Source organism: Nilaparvata lugens, chromosome 3 (assembly GCF_014356525.2).
Source record: "Nilaparvata lugens isolate BPH chromosome 3, ASM1435652v1, whole genome shotgun sequence".
NCBI classification, from domain to species: Eukaryota; Metazoa; Arthropoda; class Insecta; order Hemiptera; family Delphacidae; genus Nilaparvata; species Nilaparvata lugens.
Window position 1 is genome coordinate 66,634,858 of NC_052506.1, and position 22,118 is coordinate 66,656,975.

The 22,118-nt window shown below is 35.5% G+C and overlaps 1 protein-coding gene across 1 annotated transcript; it reads right to left on the reverse strand.

Annotated features, from left to right (window-relative positions):
* Positions 1 to 17,693: 17,693 nt before the first annotated feature.
* LOC111050438 lies at positions 17,694 to 20,453 on the reverse strand. Its single transcript, XM_039424362.1, has 2 exons — positions 20,337 to 20,453; positions 17,694 to 19,805 (listed from the first exon to the last, which is right to left on the reverse strand). Exon 2 carries the CDS (start codon positions 19,784 to 19,786, stop codon positions 17,714 to 17,716), a length of 2,073 nt encoding a protein of 690 aa, XP_039280296.1. The 5' UTR covers positions 19,787 to 19,805; positions 20,337 to 20,453; the 3' UTR covers positions 17,694 to 17,713.
* Positions 20,454 to 22,118: the final 1,665 nt, after the last annotated feature.

The window sequence follows — 22,118 nt, forward strand, 5'->3', positions numbered from 1 at the left end:
CTTATTGAACGTCGTCTTGATGTACGGTTCATCCGGAATTTCAATCTCTTTTTCACGGTCTTGATTTACTTTTGTTGTTCTTGTCTCTTTCTCAGTTATTATTTTTCCTTTAACGAAATTGTGAATTGTTTTCAGTTTATCCAGATAATCATTCGTTCGTTCCTCTGTTACTAATGTATTAACCAAATCATTCATATATGGATTCTTCGAAACTCCATATGTAATCTCCATGGGTGTTAGTTTTAGATTGGAATTAAGCGTGTTGTTGAACGCTATCAGGGCTAATTTCATGTTTTCAAGTGTTGTCCTATTCTTGTTTTCCAATTGAAGAGCGTTGAGAAGTTCGATGAGGGTGGAATGCGCTCGTTCTAGAAGTCCTTGCGAATCAGGGTGGCCAGGCGTCACATAGTATGGTTCAATGTCATATAATTTGAAAAATTCTCGTAGGCTGTTATTATCGAATTCTCGTCCATTATCCATTTGTACTATTTGCGGAGTTGGAAAAGATGAAAGGTAGTCGAAAAGTATTTTCTGAATCTCGATTTGATTCAAACTTTCTAAGGGGTACGCTGCTAACCGTTTAGAAAAGCAATCTATTACCGTAAGAAATTTGATCTTATCGTACTGGAAAGTGTCTATCTGCAATTTTTCAAAAGGTTTGTGTGGTGTAGGAGCAACTTTATATTCTACTTGCACTGGGTTCCTATCATATTTTACTTTTAAACAAATTTGGCACTTATTAATGTAGGCTGTTATATCGCGAAGCATTGATGGCCAGTAGTAGGTTTTCCGAATATGATTGTAGCTTTCATTGATTCCTCGATGGCACGTTTTCCCGCGGTGGTAGTTAGCGACAATGTCCTTCTGTTCTTCTCCATCAGTAACATCCAGATTGATCTTCTTGTAGCGTTTCAGTTTGACTGTTTGAAACGAGTCCGTTATGATATTAACAAAACTTGTATACATCACTTCATAATCAAGCTCGAGAGCGCCTTTCTTGTAACAATATATACCGTATGTTGTGTTCGGTAGAAGATATTCTAGGCATTTGTTCTTGATTTCTTCCTTATCAAACGGGTTAAGTATGTAAAAAGTCAATCTTGTTTTGTCAAAAATTTTCTGAATTTTCAGAGGATCGTTACCTCTTTCTAATATCAACTGATTATGTTCTACATTCATGATTTTGTCTTCTTCCATTATTGCAACTTGACTATTCGAACTATCCTGAGAGTGAATTGTTACACCTATACTTGCGGCATCGTCATTATTAGTATCTTGATTTCCATTTCCACATTCACGAAGAAACTCGTCCAAAACAACTCGACTGAGATCCTCTAAATCATCATCTGGTTCGGGGTTGAGCATGTTAACAGGGTGACTTGGAATGCGAGATAAGCTGTCAGCCACGAAATTCGTCCGGCCTTTCACGTATTTGATGTCGAAATCAAATTCTTCTAAATAGAGTTTCCATCTAATTAGTTTCGAATTGGGTTCCTTGATATTGTGTAACCATTGTAAGGGTTTGTGGTCCGTTTGAATTAAAAATTTCCTTCCATACAGGTAAGGACGAAAGTGTTTGCATGCATAAACGATTGCTAGTAGTTCCTTCTCTATAGTTGATAAGTTTACTTCATGTTTATTTAGAGTACGGGATGCAAACGCGATTGGTAGGTTCTTCCCATCAAATATTTGAGAAAGAACAGCTCCCATTGCAAAGTTGCTCGCGTCACATGTGAGTATGAACTGACGAGAAAAATCAGGCAATTGTAGTATAGGTCCATTTTGTAACATAAGTTTCAATTTCTCAAATGCTGCTTGGAAGTCCTTATCGTGTGGATTGAATGGTTTTCCCTTACCTAAAACGGTGGTGAGTGGTTTTGCTATCTTTGCATAATCTCTAATCATTTTTCGGTAATATCCTGTAAGTCCTAAAAATTGTTTAACTTCTTTAGGAGTACGAGGTAAAGGAAAATTCTTCACTGCGTCTATTTTCATGGGGTTTGGTGTATTCCGTTTTCTGAAATTATATGACCCAAGTACAACAGTTCGCGCTTGAAAAATTCTGTTTTATGAAGCTGGATTTTCAAGTTGTGTTCTTTTAATTTTTCAAATACTGATTTGAGGTGTTTCAAATGTTCAGTGAGGTTGTCAGAAAAAACAATAATATCGTCCATGTACACTAAAACATTGTCCATTTTCGCGAAAATCATGTCCATACACTTCTGGAAGAAACTGGGTGAATTCTTTAGTCCAAAGGGGAGGCGTAGAAATTCATAGTGGCCATTTTCAGTAGAAAAAGCTGTTTTCGGGATGGAGTCTGGGTGCAGTTCAATCTGGTGAAATCCTGATTCTAAGTCGATAGCAGAGAAATAAGTAGCACGTCCTATCTTTCCAAATAAGTCCTCAATGTTGGGCAAGGGATACTTATCATCTACAGTCTTGTTATTCAATTTTCGAAAATCTACAACCATTCTGATCTTTCGTTGTCCTGATGCATCCGCTTTCTTGGGTACGACCCAAATCGGGGAGTTGTAGGGAGAGTTTGAGTGTTGAATTATTTTGTTCCTTAAAAGTTTGTCTATTTCCAATCGAATATCTTCTCGGAAGATTTGGGGATGCCGGTAATTTTTCGTGTAAACTGGATTTTCATCTGTAGTAATTATCTTATGTTTCATTAAGTTCCTGCTACTTGATATCTCGTTTTCTAGTTTTACAATTTCAGGATACTGTTTTACTAATTTCAAGATGTTGTCTCTTTCCTCCTCATTCATATGATCTGTTCGTAGAAGATTTGGAATGTCATTTATAAGCTTAGAAAATTTCGATTTACATGAATCACTTATATCTGTACAATCAACTATAGTTTCTACTTGTTCAACCTCCATTGGCTCAGGACAAATGGTCGTAAGTTCATGGGCGAAAACTAAACACATACATTCATTACTATCTATATTAACAAGTCCTTCTTCAATTCTATATTTATCTGCATTTACTTCTTTAATTATTCCTAACGTCATATCCGAGGCTGACTTAACCGGGACCGAAATCACGTTGTAGCCTGGTTGCAATTTAACACTCTTATTATCGAACAAAAATAACAAATCTTTCTCTCCATCCTTATATTCTAGCTTATTATTATCAAAGTTTAATCGCATTTTATATGCACGCATGGTTTCATTCCCAAGCAGTATATCATACTTGGACGAAAAATCAAATATATACAGTTTTATCTTATGAGGTTTGGAAAATACATTCTCTATATTACAAAACACATACTCATTCCCTGTGCTTTCTCCAACGGGAGTTTTCACAATAAAATCCTCTTTGTGACGAGTTACGCCAGGAGAGACTAGTGAAGGATGAACATAGTTCTTTGCAGATCCGGTATCGACGAGCCATTTCCTATCCTTCTGATCTACAAAGTAAGGAAGCGATTTATTAAGGATGTTTAAGTCGAATCGCTGGGTGGGTCCGTTGCATATTGGGGGCCTGACCCTAAAAAATGGTCGGTTAGTCTGTTCAGCGATTCAGTCAAAGTGTCAAGTTGAGATTGCATATTTTGAATCGGGTTCTGAGTGTACTCACTACTCTGGCAATCTAAGTGGTCTTCTTCCAGATAGTTGACTTCATATGGAGACTTATAATTCCTTAATTTTTGTACTGGATCCGTTCGCTGAGTGCGCATGGATACTGTGTTTGATGAGTTATTTATCGGAGTACTTGGTTTGAAATTACTGTTTTGTTGTTGTGGGAAACGTTGTTGGAAATTTTGTTGTTGTGGGAAGCGTTGTTGGAAATTTTGTTGTTGAAGATTTCTTTGTTGCTGAAAGTTTGGACTTGAAAAACTTTGTTGAAAGTTGTGAGGTTGGGAGCTACTTGGTGGCGAGTAGAAGCTCTGTTGTTGGAAGTGCGGTTGATAAAATCTCTCATTTTTTTGGAATCGACGTTGTCTGCTTTGAAAAAAATTTTGGGTGTTTCTGTTTTGTCTGCTTTGTGATTGATAACTACTCTCATAGTTTGGGGTTCTAAATGTATTTGAAGCTTGAAAAAATCTGTTTTCAGTTCTGTTTAGGTTTAGTTGGTTCAGTACAATGCTGCAATCATTTATCAATTTGCTTCTGGCATCATCTAGATTTTGAATTTGAAGCACCTGCAAGTGGGATCCTAGCGTGGGATGGACTCCATGCACAAAGGTGTTCACTAGTGTTGCGTTAAGTTGATGTATTAAATTTGTTAGCAATTCTCCTGACACTCCATCTATTTTGTATTTTGTTATTACATGAGTACGTTTTTCTTCTAGTCTGTTTAGAAAGTCTATCGGGTGTTCCCTATTGAATGAGCACATTGCTGATATTTCTGCTATCAATTCTGGAACAGGCCTATTGTCTGCAAAGTTCTGTTTTAAGCTATTTATCAGTTCTGTTAGTGTTGAACAACTATTGTTGTAGGCTACAGCTTCCGCTGGTCCTTCTAGGTGGCACAAAGCTGTTTTAAAAAGAAGCCAATGATTACCTTCCTTTTCTACAATATGATCTGTACAATAAGCTCTCTGTAAATCTTCACAAGTTGAAATGAAATGAGGTAATTTGTAAGCTGTTCCATCGTATCTCGGTATGCACTTGAGAAGTTCATGTGGTAAGGGCTTGCTAGTTGCCATGGTAATATTAGAAAGAGTTTCTAACCTTGTTTCTTGATGGATGATCTCTGCGTTGACGGAAGGACTTACTGCAGTAGAGTCCTGATCCGGGTCTTCCTCCTCGTCCGACGATGGGCTGCGGAAAGTTCTGCAAGCGTCGTATCGGGTGATGTCTCGTCTGCTTGCCAGCGTGTAGTTGGAGTTGAGTTGTCCGTGTAGGGTTGTAGAACCACAGATAAAGAGTTGAAACTCACGTTTTTCGGCACTCGAGAACGTAGGTCGCGAAAAAGTTAATTGAACTTTTACCGAAAAAACTTCTGTAGTCCCTGTGCATCGGGCGCCAGATAAGATAAACGAACGCGCAACTCACTTTTTAAAAAGATTTATTTAATGAATAAAACACATACATAATGGCAGCATGACTATTGGTAACGGAATGACACGAGAAATAATCTTACAGAGGTTTAAATACTAGTAAAAGGTGCTTACTCTACAGTTCCTAAATCTATTGTCTTTTATATATATAACTTAGGACTTAGCTAAATCTCGAGCTCGGAAACCGGCCCTACATCTTTTCCGATATTAATATCTGGTTTACCTAAGATGCAAGTGCGAGAACAATCCGACGTTAGCCAATTATCGTCAAGACCCTCTTCCACACACAGGCTTTGCCTTTGTGGAGAGTTTTCGCGGTTAAAAAGCCGAAGAAGTGGTCCGCGAGGAGCCCGGGGGAAGAAAAATTGATGTTTTTTAAGCGTTATTAGTGTTATTTGAAGTAACTTTATTGATCAATTGACCAAACTCATCGGAAGTACAAAAGAAGTTTCCAATAAGTAAAAGAAGTGATAAGTTCCAAATATCCAAAGCAATTAAGATAGAGAGGACTATATAAAGTTTGTTTGGAAATGAAAGTTTGTTTCTTAATGGCGGATTCGTACCACGTGATCGAGCTAGCCAATCAGATGCGTGACAATCAATGGTCATACTGTGGGTAATATAGTTATTGTAACCGTAACAACAGGTACTCTCTCTACAGGTTGTTCGCGAACTCTGGGGCATTCTTGTTCCTGGGTAACAAACATAATAATCTAAATATCATATTTATATCAATATCACTTGGGACCTCTCCTCTTTCTTATCTATATAAACAACATTGCAAAATTAAAGTTGCACAGTCGTCTGTTCCTTTTTTCTGATGACACAGCTCTTGTGACATCAGACTGTTCATGGGCAGAAGTTTTTGAAAATGCTTCATCAGACTTATCAAAGGTTAAAAATTGGATGGATAACAACGTTTTATCTATCAACATTGGAAAAACAAAGTGCCTTCCAATATACCTTCGTGGTGGCCCTGGACTAAATGTGCTTAAAATGCATTCATGTGGAGATCCAAAATCAGTTACTTGCATCTGTGAAAGTATAGAACAGGTGACTCAATATAAATATTTGGGAATTGTTCTAGACCACAAGCTGTGTTGGACAGGTCATGTTCAGTTCCTTAGACAAAAGCTTCGTAAACTAACATATGCATTTGGGCAACTTGGACAGGTGCTAAGTCCCAGACATTGCCGATCCATATATTTTGCTTACGCCCAGTCATTGCTTGAATATGGCATTGTGGCTTGGGGTGGAGCCTCAACCAATGCTCTCTGGCCTGTTGCAGTTGCACAGAGGACGTTGATAAAGGCTTTACTTTCAAAAAATCAGAGATTCCCCACTAATTTACTGTTTGAGGAGTTCCCTGTATTAAATGTTAAGCAATTATTTATAAAAAAAAATCTATTAAAAAATAGCATCAATTTCACAGAAATACAGCATGATTACCCTACTAGGAATAGATTAAATATAAATATTCAATTTCCCCGGCTTGGTAATTCTATCCAACTTTCAAATTCTTTTCACCTAGCTTACTGGCTTTACAGAAATATTCCCCCAGAACTAACACCATTTATTTGTTAAATTATAATTTACGTATTATATCTTTTCAATTACCTACCGTATATAATTAATTTATTTTATCCATATTGTTAGATATGTGATACATAATTATTATAAAATGAATATTGTTTGCTTTATGCGACTCCTCCCTGCAAACGGACCTGTCATCCAAGCGGGGAGCCTATTCATATGTATTTATTTCATATGATTTCATTGTTTTTTAAATGAATAAATAAATTTGATTTGATTTAAATTGTCCGTAAGTCTTCAGTTACTCAGACAGCGGCCATTTTGCTTTTCTCACTTAGGCTATATATTTTTTTCCAAATAATATTTTGAACATACGAAAATCCAAAGAAAAAATAATACAATTAAGTTAGAGAGGTTGAAAAACATAGCCAAACTTCAAATAATTAGCTCGAAATGCCGTCCACCTGCCACAGAAACGGTTTTCCATTGACTGGAAAATGTTCGCATTTTGGTTATGTTTTCCAACCTCTGTTAATTGTATTCTTTTTTCTTTGTATTTTTATTTTCTTTCAGAATTTATTCAAGTTTCTGTATTAATGTAAATAAAAATCATAGCCTAGTGTTAACAAATCTTTACCTAATTTTTCTCAACTCAAGTGAAATAAATTACAATTATTCTAAACTTATGGTGTTGGCTTATGTAAAGATGGCTTATGCAAGAGGGTTATGTAAAATTATTTATTTTTTGAAATAATCTAAAATAGCTTGTAAATGACATGCAATGCAGACGGAGACTGTTGCATCGTTGTGGCATACTTTAGCCGCCAACTAACTGCAACCAACCCCCATGTTGTCCTTCCACTAAAGCTACCATATATCAGTTAATATTGGTCCAATCTCAAAAAATCATGTACCAATCGATAGGTAATTAAATTACTAAAAAACGTTATTATTGTAATTTTTTGCAGAACCAACGGTTTCTTTCTGAGTTACTTAAGAAACAACATTTTAAATGGCCGTCATTTTTTTTTTTTTTGAAAAATTCTCATAGTTTTTGTAGCTTTGTCTAGTTGTTATAAATTTGTTGTAAATGATTGTGCAAAGTTTCAATTTGGTAGTTCAACCATTATTTAGAAAAAAAATAATAAGTGAAAAAAACAATATGGCCGCTGTGTGAGTATTTTTATTTTTATTTTGGGGGTATTGGCTGCTGTATGAGTAACTGAAGACTTCCGGACAATGTAAATATGATTTTATTGTTTCTTACCCAGGAACAAAGCCCTAGAGTCTTGGTAGGGGGTTCGTAAACACCCTGCATAGTGAGGTCCACTATATAGAGTGTTTGATTATCAATGGTATTGCTATCCTTGCATATCATCTAACAAAGCGGATAGCACTATCTCTTTCTCGCTTTGCTCTGTTGCCTTTCGTCTTTTAACAATGTAGTCACTTAATTAACGGTTAGTCCTCTTAATTATGAAATAATTTAAAATTATAATTTCTTGCTTGATAATTGATTATTTTAAACAATAATGAACAGTTATATTACATCAGTAAACCTGTATCAGCTACCGTCTATAGAAGGTATGAACATTTCAATGATATATTATTCCATTCCCATAAACGAAATTCGAACATTAATTCTGAAAAATCTAAAAGGAAAATTGAAATTTGGGTTTCGAGGTGCACGAGATTGATATTTTTAGAATCTATGAGCAAAATTTGGATAGCCTATCTAAATCATTCCCGTTTTTCCGGTATGCAATCCACAAGTTGACATGTTTTTATGCGATCAAACGAACAAATCACAACCCTACTCTCTCTTATTATATATAAGAATACAGCCGCGTTATGGCAAGAGCTCATGATGATCTATGTATTTGTATAACACGTTCTTTCAAGATTCAACAATTGTTTTCCTATTTTTAGTCCTATGCAGTGTCAAAACTCAAAATTCCGTTCTTCGAAATAGAAAGTGATAGATACCACCTTCTCTTCATTTTCAAAGGCACCGTAAGATGTTCATTGACCGAGCGAAGTGAGGTCCAAGATTTAAGTCGACGGTTTGGCATTCCTCTTAATGTTTAAATGTTTATATGTTGCGCATTTACGGCGAAACGCGGTAATATTTTCATGAAATTTGACAGGTATGTTCCTTTTTTATTGCGCGTCGACGTATATACAAGGTTTTTGGAAATTTTGCATTTCAAGGATAATATAAAAGAAAAAAGGAGCCTCCTTCATACGCCAATATTAGAGTAAAAATCAGACTATAGAATTATTCATCATAAATCAGCTGACAAGTAATTACACAGATGTGTGAAGAAGCCAGTCTATTGCTGTATTTCCATAAGGTCTATAGTTTCAATCAGGTACTTGTGGATGAGAATACTGCGTGAGGTCGACTGTTCACAGAACTACTAGTAATATTGAAGAAAACAGCAACTGTTAACAAAACCTCCAAATCTGATTACACTTGGCGTGCTAGTATAGAAATAAATTGAATACACACAAAAAGTGATTAACGTTTTCAGTTGTTGAAACAAGCAACTGAACCAGAATCATGAATAATATTAAACTAGTAGTTTTAATACTTTGTAGTAATTATCCGCCATTTTTCTCAAGAATATTACAGAGCTCCTGCAATTTTCCCAGAAATGAGACTCATGTCAGTTGATAGGGCTTATAAATAGCTATCCATGGTATAAATTTGAAGAAAATCGTTAGAGCCGTTTTCGAGAAAACCGTGAAAAACATGGTTTTTTAGTAATTATCCGCCATTTTGAATTCAATTTTATTGAATTTCCTATTATCGGATCCTCATGGTATAAGGACCTTAAGTTTAAAATTTGAAGTCAATCGGTTGATTAGGAATGGACTTATCGTATTCACAGACACACATACACACACACACACACACACACACACACACACACACACACACACACACACACACACACACACACTCAAAAATTATGTTTTTGAACTCAGGGGACCTTGAAACGTATAGAAAACTTGAAATTAGTGTACCTTAATTTTTTTTTGGAAAGCAATACTTTCCTTACCTATGGTAATAGGGCAAGGAAAGTAAAAAGGGTATTTAGATTTCTTTTATTTTTATTTATATAGACATACCATATGTACAGTTTTGTTGCCTTGTATGTGCTACCACTACCTCCATAAACATTATTTTGTTTACACGGAGTCAGTGGTACTACTGTATTGTGTTGTGGTCTATTGTTCTATGAGCTATATATTCGTATATTGTACATGTACCGTATGCTATTGCACCAACATGTGTTGTACAGTGTGTCATTTGTCGTCATATGTTATATGTTCCAATGTGTGATTGAAAAAATCATTTTTTAATAATATTGAAAACAATTCTTAATAATATTGATTATAAATTATTGTACTTATAGTCTGATTCATCCCATACGGTATAATTCGAGCTATACATATATTTGGTGACTTACCGCTATTTCTTCCCACAGAGGAGAGACTCCAATGATGACAAGGCATAAGAATATCAATATTTTTAGTATTGTCATTTTCTGAATTCAAGTACGGTAACTTATATTCTTTTTTTAAATACGGTAGGCCTATGCATGGAAATTAGAATTAGTCAACTAAGAAATACACAAGTGTTGATCATATTTGAACATGTAATCATCCATTTACAAATTGTAGCCTAGATCTATTCACAATTGATAATATAATTGATAGCTCTGTTTTAAATATAATTAGAATCCTATCATCGTTGAATCTTGTTCTGTAAAGTAATTAATTCCAGGAAGCATCCAAATTAATAGTGAATGGATATGAACTATACAGATTACCTACAGTAGTATATTCAGTACCGTACTGAAATCAAGTAATTCCAATTTCAGACAACTGATAAAAGCAAAATTAACTAAAGAACACGTGGCCCTAACACTATCATTTCCGTAATATTATTTTTACTTTCCTTGCCCTATTACCATAGGGGAGAGTAGGTATTGTTTTCCGAAAAAAATTAAGGTACCCCAATTTCTATACGTTTCAAGGTCACCTGAGTCCAAAAAAGTGGTTTTTGGGTATTGGTCTGTATGTATATGTGTGTGTGTGTGTGTGTGTGTATGAGTGTATGTGCGTCTGTGTACACGATATCTCATCTCCCAATTAACGGAATGACTTGAAATTTGAAACTTAAGGTCCTTACAATATAAGGATCCGACACGAACAATTTTGATCAGATGCAATTCAAGATGGCGGCTAAAATGGAGAAAATGTTGTCAAAAACAGGGTTTTTCGCGATTTTCTCGAAAACGGCTCCAACGATTTTGATTAAATTTATAACTTAAATAGTCATTGATAAGCTCTATCAACTGCCCCAAGTCCTATGTCTGTAAAAGTTTCAGGAGCTCCGCCCCATCTATGCAAAGTTTAATTTTAGATTCTCAATTGTCAGGCTCCAGATACAATTTAAACAAAAAAATTCAAGAGAAAAAATTTGAGCATGAAAATCTCTACAATTAATGTTGAGTAACATTTTCACCTAAAATTGAAAATAAGCTCGAAATTCGAAAAAATGTGATTATCCAATTGCAAACTGTTGGCAACTGTTGATTCTATTAAATGATTCACTATGAAGAGATAGCAGACCTCGTATGTCTCCAGTGTTATTGTCCTGTCACCAGCTGGCTCAGATTTTTGTTTATAAGTAGACTTGAGATGCGCGTGAACACTATAGCGTCAGGTGATCAATTCTCTCATAACGGCAAGGAAAGTTGTGTTAGTGCGCCACACCAGATTTTTACATATTTTAACGACCTTAAAAAAAATATAATGACAGTTTCTGTTGGCATATTGGTCAAACTTACAAGCAATTTGAACCAAAATAAAAAAAATGTTACTAATAATGTCAAGGAGTTAAAAAAAATAAAGCTATTATATTTTTTGGTTTCATTTACATATTAAAAAAATCGAATGAGCTCAAAATTAAAAAGCTTTAAGTACACACAGTTTATATACTAATATGTACCTGCTACCTTTAAACTTTTTCCACATAGACCTACTCTGTAAATGCATCTGTACTCTTTGATGTACTACTAGATCAACAATCAATGATTTTCAAACAAGAGCCTCGAACAAAATTATATAATATTCTATCCAAAAATTACCTACATGATTGAATATGCTAAACTCAGAAATCGTTAGAGGAGCATTGAGCTTTGGCACCTAAGCTGGGCTGCTGTGCCTGATTTTATTGACCGAACGTAGTGGTTTTAACTCGGATTTCCTTTTGTCTGTCTGTATTTAACGCGGTTACGGCGTTGATAGAATTCGATGAGATTTGGCAGGAATATTCCTTTTTCAACTGCGCGTCGATATATACACAAGGTTTTTTTGAAATTTTGCATTTTAAGGATAATATGAAAAGTAAAGAAATTCCTCCATACTCTGATACCACTATATATCTATATAATTATATAAAAGCGAAGTGGCACTCACTCACTGACTGACTGACTGACTCACTCACTCACTCGCAGAACTAAAAATCTACCGGATTAAAAACGTTCAAATTTGATATTTATGAATGAATCAATGACAACGAAAACATATGGTTTATCATATCATTCTACCCGGCTAGATTTTCGTGTTATCTTAGGGGCAAGATGACGGAGCGACACAGTGGACTCTTGTCCATCAGGGCGACGAATGTGAGCATACTCTGGGTTTGCCTCAATCAATTCAACTTCTTCTACTGATGAATCTTGCTTTGAATTTCGGTTCATTTTCTTCAGCCAAACTGGTCCTGGGCTCATTAGCCAAGATGGTAGTGACTGTCCATTTGTTGAGGATCTCATGTGTAGGAACATTCGTTCATGAGGGGTGCAATTTGTTGTGGTACACAAAAGAGATCGAATAGAGTGAAGTGCATCAGGCAACACTTCCTCCCATCGATTTGAATCAAGTCCTCGTGATCTTAGAGCTAGTGTTATTGCTTTCCATATAATTCCATTATATCGCTCTACTTGACCATTCCCTCTCGGATTGTAAGGCGTTGATCTACTAGTTGCTATCCCTTTTGAGCCAAGAAAGCTCTTCAACTCAGTTGACATGAAGGATGTTCCTCTGTCTGTGTGAATATAGCTTGGAAGGCCAAACATTGATATTAATGAGACCAGGCAATTTATGACTGTTCTCGCAGTCATGTCTGGACAAGGAAATACAAAAGGGAATCTTGAGTACTCATCAACCATCACCAGTAGGTATTTATTTCTTGTTTTTGATTGTACGGGTCCTTTGAAGTCCATATTAATTCGTTCAAAAGGTTTTGTTGCCTTTATGAGATTTCCTTTTGTCTTCATATACTGTGGTTTTATTTCAGAGCAAATTGCACAATTGGAGCAAATTTTCCTTACATCATCTACAGTATAGGGGAGATTTTTCATTCTGAGCCAGTGGTAGAAACGAGTTACACCAGGGTGACAAAGTTCATCATGGTATTTTGCCAAAGCTGAGTTCAATGTTGAACAACCAGCTGTAATACATATACGAGAGAGTGCATCAGCTGGTGCATTTTCTTTTCCAGGTCTGTAGACTATGTTGAATTTGTATTCAGATAATTCTAGGCGCCACCTTTGTATCTTTTCATTTTTTATTTTTCTATTGTGTTGAGTGCCAAACATGAATGTGACTGATTTTTGGTCAGTGATCAAAGTGAATTGTTTTCGTAGTAAATAGTGTCTCCATTTTCTTATAGACTCCACAATGGCATAGGCTTCTTTCTCAACAGCTGAATGCCTGGTTTCACTTTGGGACAAAGTTCGTGAGAAAAAGGCTACTGGTCGAGAATTTTGTGTTAATGTTGCACCAATTGCAAAATCTGATGCATCTGTCTCAATTATGAATGGTACATTTTCATCAACAAAGAGCAGTACCGCGGAAGCAATTTCATTTTTCAACAATTCCAAAGTTTCCATCTGATCTTGAGATAGAGGGAATTTCTGTATGTGGACAAGGGGGTGAATCTTTTGAGAAAAGTTTTTAATCCATCGGGAGTAATGAGCCAGTAATCCCATGAGTCGTTTCATTTCTTTAGCATTTCTTGGGGGTGGAAAGTTCATGAGTGGTGCAAGGCGTTCTGGGTCAGGTTTAATTTCTCCATGTTTTATCTCATACCCAAGGAACTTCAATGATTTTTTTGAAAATTTACATTTTTCTTCATTTATAGTCAAGCCATACAATTCAATTACTTGTTGAAATTTCTTAAGATTTCTGTCATGTTCTTCTTGATCTGAACCGCAAATGACAACATCATCCAAATAGGCAAAGCAGTCGTTCAAATTCTCTCTTTCTATAAGTCCGTTTATTGTACGTTGGAAGGCAGCTACTCCATTGGTTACTCCGAATGGTATTCGTTTGAACTGATAAAGTTTTCGGCCTACTTCAAAGGCAGTGTAATCTCGTTCATTCTCAAGAATCGGTATTTGATGGTAAGCTGACTTGAAATCTACAGTACTAAAAAAGTTGTACTTGGCAATTGTGTTTACAAGATCTTCGATCAATGGGAGAGGGTATGCGTCTAATTTGTGAATTTATTAATAGTCTGTGAATAGTCTATGACCATTCGTTTCTTCTGTCCATTGGTTACAATGAAAGGCTGGGCACGCCAACTGGACTGGCTTTCCTCAATTATTCCTTCTGTAAGGAGGCGATTGACCTCATTCTTCATGAATTCATAGTCATCTTGTGGGTGTCTTCTGGATCGGGTAGTTATTGGGTGGCAATCGGGAGTCAAGTCATTGAAAAGGGAACATGGTTTTATCATGGCCTCCACCAAGAGGCAATCTTTCAAGGGTGGTGTGGTTGTAGAATTATTATCTATTACAAGAGGCTGTTTATTACCATTGAATGCTAAACTTATTGTAGAGTGATTCATCAAAAAATCGTGACCAAGTATCACATTGCAACAGCATTCTTTTAATACCAAGAGTTTAATATTGTTGTATTCATTTCCTTTGTACACAATATTGCTATAAACACATGCTTTTGTAGCGGTGTTATGTTGAACAGATGCAAATCTTATAAAACAAGAATCTGATGCAGTTTTAAATTTATTTGTTTTTGCAAATTTTTCATCAATAAAACTGGCAACACTTCCGGTATCAATAAGAGCTGGTGTATTTATTCCATTCACCGAAACAATAATTATAGCTTTAGAAAGATTACTGGCTATACCAGCTGCAGTAATAGTTGACGTAGTTAGTTTTTCTTTGAGCGTTTTACTTTTACACACATGGGAAAAGTGTCCAATTCGCCACAATTTCGTATAAAGCAGGTGATAAGAAGTTTACCAATATTTTCATTTTGTCTTTGGTTGTCGTTCCTTCTAAGAAATTTTCGAACGTCTTTTTCCAATGTTTCCACTCTCTCTCTGCCGTAGGCGAATCTGGGTCGATAGATAATTCCTTTGGCTTGAGAAACTTGTCAATATGTGATTCCATCTTATCTTCTTCGTAGTTACGGTTTTCAATCGTTTTTGTCTTTTTCTTTGTCGGCATTCTATTTGATTAAATTGAAATAAGTAAACTCTTCATTTGTAGAGCTTTAATCAAATAAAATTGAACATGACTTTCTACTAGTAACGGATCAACAACATTTGATATTTATGAATGAATCAATGACAACGAAAACATATGGTTTATCATATCAGTAGGTATGTTCAGTTGGCCCTTTAGAGGCGCACTAGGAACGGATTTGAAAAAATGTCCAAAGATACGCAAAAAATCTGAGTTTTTTAGCGTTTCTCAGCTTTATCGAGAACAAATGAACAGAGAATATTCAAATTTAGTACAGAAGCTCAGCTGGGGTGTAGTAATGTTGTGTTAGAAGGAATTTGAAATAACGCCAAAGATACGCCCAAAATTAGCGGTTTGGGTGATTGAATTCAGCTGGGGTGTAGTAATGTTGTGTTGGAAGGAATTTGCAATAACGTCAAAGATACGCCCAAAATTAGCGTTTTTCCAGCCTTTTTTGCGCTTTCTCAGCTTTTTCAAGAACAAATGAACAGAAAATATTCAAATTCACTACAGAAGCTCAGCTGGGGTGTAGTAATGTTGTGTTAGAAGGAATTTGAAATAACGCCAAAGATACGCCCAAAATTAGCGGTTTGGGTGATTGAATTGAGCGAGGAAGTACTTTGACTTTCTGATGGAATGAAGTATGCTCAAATGAAAAATGCAGGCGAGCGAAGCGAGCCCGCTGATCTCATTTTTGGACGATCCAGCCGGAGGTCCAGGGGGCGGAGCCCCCTGGCTTGACGGATATGGCGAGCAAAGCGAGCCTGACGGCTAGTTATCATATTATATACTCTGGAGATATGATTAATCAGACTATAGAATTATTCATAATCAATCAACTGACAAGTGGATTACACCGAAGACCTTATAAAGATGCATAGACTCACATGCAGCGCTAGTATCGTACTTGGAATTGAAATCGGCCATCGAGGGGGCAACCTATAAGATTTTTACATACCAATGCCTTTGTAATCTTTAACATTACAGATAAATAGATATAATATCTCGTGCTAAGATACCCCAATGGCGTCCTTCAATTTCAAGTAAGATCTATCATTGGGAAGGCATAGGCATTGTGGGTGTATATCTCTTCAAGGTCTTTGGATTACACATGTTCTGGAGAAGCCGTGTCTATTCCTATAAGGTCTATGGTTTCAATCATAGACCTTAAAGAGTTATGCACCTTTAAGGTCTTTATTGGTTTCAATATTTTGTTTTGTAGTGATGGTATTATTATGCGTGCCCATCAGTATCAATATTTTCACATTTGAAAAAAACTAATTTTATAGTTGGTTAAAAATAATCAGATGAACTAAATATTGCTGTAGAAATTATAATATTTTTGATTGTGAAAAATTAATTTTCATCAGATGGAAAGATTATCACGGAACTGGATGAGTTATAATATCATAGCCTATGGCATACAAATTCAAACGTGAACTGAGTTTCTTAACATTTCAAACAGGTGACATTAGCAACTTGTGGATGACAAACTGCGTGAGGTCTACTGTTCACAGAATTACTAGTTAAAAGCTAGGCTTTCAAGAGTCATTTTATCTCATTGGACGTCTAGAGCAATGTGTGACTCCAAACAGTGTGAGAATGGCTTACTTTGGGTTTTTCCAGTCCCTTAAATGTTGCATAACTTCCTAGAAATATTCTATATTAAGTATACAACCCAAGGTACCTAGAATACGTGTATTCTAGATAAATTGATACAGCCTGTTGGCAAGATCTCAAGTTGTGAAGTGGCTGCTGAGAAAGCATAATGTGCCGGTTGTACAAAAGCCGGTTAAATTTTAACCGAGCCGTGATCAATTCCACGAGAACCAATCAGAGAAGCCGTCTTTTAAGAAAAGCTTTCTCTGATTGGTTCTTGTAAAATTAAACACGGTTAAAATTCAACCGGCTTTTGTGCAACCGGCCCGAAGTCTTTGTTATTAATGGAAGTTTTTAGTGAAACCTCCAAATCTGATCAAACTTAGCCTGCTAGGAAAAGTTGAAGAACACACAAAAATGTGATTCTTTGAATGAGAATCTTTTTCAGTTGTTGAAAAAACTACTTAGTCAAACTAACTAGGGTAGAATATTATTCTTCATTTACAATTATAACACAATATAATAATAAAAATTTAATAATTGAATGTATAAAATAATCTGCAAGAATACATAATTGAATTCACCTGTGTTTATCTATACTTATGAAATTCTTATCTGACTGACTCACTCACTCACTCACTCTCTGAGTGAGATTCTCAGAGAGTAGTTTCTTTACATTTTACTTTTCAGGTAGATGTAAATTTTTGTTTAATTAAATTTAAATTCAATTTATACATTTATATTTATGTATTTTTTATACCAACTACAATAAGATTTATATAACTTGACTAAAACCTTTTAAACTTTATTTCTTTTAAGAGAGATGTTAATCTTTGTTCAATTTAATCTATACTTTGTATTCAATTCATTAATTTCATTAATACTATATCACCATAAATATTTGTTCAAAATCTCTGTGGATACATAATTTTAAGAATGTATTTTGTTGAATTAATTTAATTAGATTAAATTGAACTATAATGAAAGTGTTTAAGAATTATATTTATTGAATAAAACAACAGCAAGGTCTCTCTACAAAACTTTGATCACTCTGGCGATGCAATCGTTTGTTATATTTTCCTTTTTCAATTGTTTTTTCTTTCAAACACTTCTTAGTCTTATTTTTATCATCCGATATTTTTGTTAACTCGCTGATCTTTTTCAAAATTATTATTGATTTCGATGTCTTAATAGATTGACTCTTGGAATCACTGGCTTCACTCAAAGTTTCACTAGTTACTGTAAAATTGGACGTACTGATATAATGCTTTGCATATTGTTCTAAAGGTATCGGATGTTCCCTTACTGGAACATAGACATTACAGGCAGATGGTAGATTGAGAGGATCTTTTGGAATAGGATCTTTGAGATTATCAATCAGAATAGATGAAAACTGGTTGAGATATTCACACGGTGTTTCATCTTCTCTCATTTTCACTATATTACCAGGATAGACCTTTTTCTTTTCTCTCTCACCTTGGTGAGAACCTTTTGGCTTCGAATTACGGTTTCGAGATCTTCTCTTATGAACTGACATGAACTCTACCCTAGTAGTACTCTCAGAAGAGAAATCTTGATTTGTATGAAGAGAATCTCTCTGTATAACAGTGTTAGTATTACTTGAATTTTCCCTCTGAATGGCTGGATTCTGAATATTTTGTGATGTAGCATTTTCAGTCGTGCCCCCAAAACATTTTTCAATAAAATTGTTCTCGGGTAATAAGAAATTGTAATACAGTTGATGCTCGCGTTCAACTGTTTGCTGTTTTCTTTGAGAATCATTTTCTAATTTATCCTTCAATTTGTTCTGGAGTTTCAAACTCTTTATACATTTCCCAGCTCTAGATTTTGAAGAATGATTTCTGCTTTCTCTTAGTGGCAAGAGTATTTTCACTGATAAATTGTTAGAATTGGATACCAAATTACAATCTCCTTCGCCTCTCTTTCCAGCTGATTGGCACTTCTCCAGTGCTGAACCATTATATCCTTCATTCTTCAGATCAATTTTTTGTTTGAGACTGTTTGTATCATCATCACTGATGGAAGTATTTGACGAACTACTTGAAGAGCTGATAATCTTGTCATATCTAGTCTGATATGAGGTAGGATTTTTTTCCATATTGTTCTTCTGTTCGCTTTGCAAATTATGATTACTTTGTCTGTTTATAGCCTGGAAAGACTCAGGAGAATGTGGAAACACAGCATTTGGTTTTTCATTATTCATTTTTATATTTTTTGGAAGTTTTCCAATATGAACCGGTTTATCAAAATTTCTCGCAGTTTTTTCATGTGCTTTGGAGAAATGATCATTTAAACTTTCATCAAGCATTGTCAGTTGCTCTGAAGATGACTTAAAACCTGATTTCATATTTTCAATTTGTTGATTTATAATAATTCTCCTACTAATTTCTTGGGCACTTCCATTCGAACTCTTAATTTTGGATACATGTAAATCCCTGGAACAGTTTCTTTTCTGTTCTCGATCAAATTTATTCAAATAAGCATGATTCCCAATCAGTCGCAGATAGTGTGCCTTCCTCACTTGAAAACTTCGATCTTTTATATTGATTTTCCCTCTTTCCATTGCCTTATTCCCTTCTTTCTCATTAGAATAATTAGACGTATTTCCAACTTCATCATTCACTTTTTTCTCTCTTGCTTCAATACTTTTACTTATTGATTCAGAATGAGATTGTACCCTATTTTCTGATTGCCCAATTGCTAGGGAATTGTTAACTCTTATGTTTTCATATTTATTAAGTGTTTGTTCAGTTGATAATCTACTTTTGTAATTTCCATTGATATTGGACAATTTATTGATTGTGTCCTCATATGAAGCTATACATTTTCCTTGATTATCCAAATGTGACAATCTCTCACGTCTACTAATGTTGAAATATTCAAGTTTTATCCTACTACTAGGAGATGTAGATTTGATTGCTTCATCACCACAGCAAGAAACGCTATTCAACATTGTTTTACCAATCCCATGATTTATGACATCTATATTTAGGACACCATCATACTTATTTTGACAATTAACATTTTCTAGACCATCCTTCTTGGCAGATATCATTTCTTTTCAGAAATGGAATCTGAAAAACAAATGTTTTTCTTATAGTAACTACAGTTCAAACTATAACCTCATCTATACATTTTATATTTATGTGTCTATTCAACACGTGGATGTAGTAATTACTCTATAAGTTCGTAAGAGACAAGTTCAATTCTATTCAAAATATCTACACTATTATATATTTATAGGTACAGAATAATAGACTATAAGGATATCCACACTATATAAGATAAGGTTGTGTCAAATAAAGTTAACAATATCTATATGAATATATATATTAATTGGGTTAATACATAAAGATAGCAATGTCAAAGTATGAAATTATAAATAAGTTTGGAAATATCTATATAATATTAATATGAGTTGAAGATGTTTATAATATGCAGCTTGTATATTATAATGGTAACCTCTATTAGTTGCGATTTTACACCGGTTCATGAAAAATAAAGTATTTCTTGATATTGCATAATAAAAAAAGCTAAACAAAAAATATGTCTACTAATGTAAAATGTCATTGAAAGATTTCATTTAAAATACAAGAAATACTTACCAACTACTAAGTTAATATTCATTAGAACACAAATAAAAACACTACATAATTTTGAAACCACAATAGGAGGCATGTTAAAATCAGATGTTCGTCACTCGCTTTACAAAATTTATGAGAATCGTGGCTACCAATACATTTTGTGTAAACAAGCATCACCTCATCCATATACCTAATATAAAGGGAAGAATTATTGGCTAATATCTATACCTACTATTACTTAATAAGTAATAGTAGGTATTGCTAATACTCGTACGGGATAGGATATTCACGAATGACATATCATCACGACTGAACTTCTCAACTGATTAACTTGCAATTTTACATAAAGATTCTGAATTTACCGAGGATGATCATAGGTCTATTTTCATTGCTATTAATAATTTAATTCCAATTTTATAATATACGGTAAACAAATTATTCAATTTGTGATTCTGATTCCACTTGACTGGAAAAGCCGAACCAAACAGGGCTTTCTCCAAGATACTATCTACAAGATAATTATGTTGTTTAGTTGGTAGAGCGTGCGGTTCATGAGTCAAAGGATGTTATATGTTCATGTGTTTGAAGGGACGGATTCAAAGATCGAAAGGTTCAGAGAGAGAACCTCACACGTCAACCGAAGCTTATTGTGTGTCCCAAAGCATGTAAGTTAGACAAACCAACTCCCGTGTTCTCTACAAGGTCCAGGAGTTTCTTCCCTATACCAACATCCCATTCCTCACCTGGATGCTTGCGGCCAAACAGAGCCCTTTTTCTAGCTCCAAGACTTTCGCAATCCAGTATGATATGCTTGGCAGTCTCTTCAGACTGATTACAAAGCCTACACATCTGGCTTGAGTCCAACTGTGTGGAGATGTTTCCTGAAGTGGCCAAGTACAGTAATCAGGGCAATCACCTGCTTGACCTGACCTCTACCCAGACTCACCAGCCAGCTGATGAAGCGAGGGCTTGTGTCTGCCAGCAGTCTTTTGCCAAGTGCTTGACCAGGGTGACCCTGCCATTGCTGGTGGTGTGGGTTCCTGAACCATTTACTTATTATGTGGAAGGCAGTTGCTTTACTTATGCCACAGCCTGGCTCTGGGCCAAAGAATGGCATACTAGAACCCCACTCAGCAAGCTCATCTGCACGCTCATTACCTCCTAAGCCTACATGGCCAGCTATCCAACCAAGATGCACAGAGTTGCGAGTTGCAAGACCGCTGAGTGTTTTGTGGCACTCCCAAACCAATTTGGACTTGATTTCATTGGTGTCAAGAGCCTTGAGGGCTGCCTGAAAGTCTGACAGGATTAATATATGCTTATTGCAATAGCGCCTGGCAATGCCTATGTTGGCACAAGCCATGATGCCCAAAATCTCTGCCAGAAAAATGATACAGTGTTGTCCCAGACTTGCATAAACTTGTTTTCTAGGTGAATCACTATACACCCCGTAGCCAGATTTCCCTTCAATGAGAGAACCGTCTGTGTACCAGACAAGGCTGCCTCTTTTAGGATAGGGCCCTTCCTCAGACTTCCACTCCTCTCTAGAGCAGAATTTAACAGAGAATGGTTTAGTAAAAACCAACTTTGTGCTCATGACATCTGATGTCATTTCAAGCACAGGGCTGTGAGCAACAGCTCTGGTGATTGTGCAGTAGCCTGTACGTTCCAGACAGGCCTTCTCTCCATTGGCCTGCAACTTTCAGTTGATAGGCTGATTTCCATGCTTTTGCCATAGTAAAAATGTTCATTGGCAGTAAGCCAAGAGCAACTTCAAGAGTTGCTGATGGGCTGCTCCTGAAA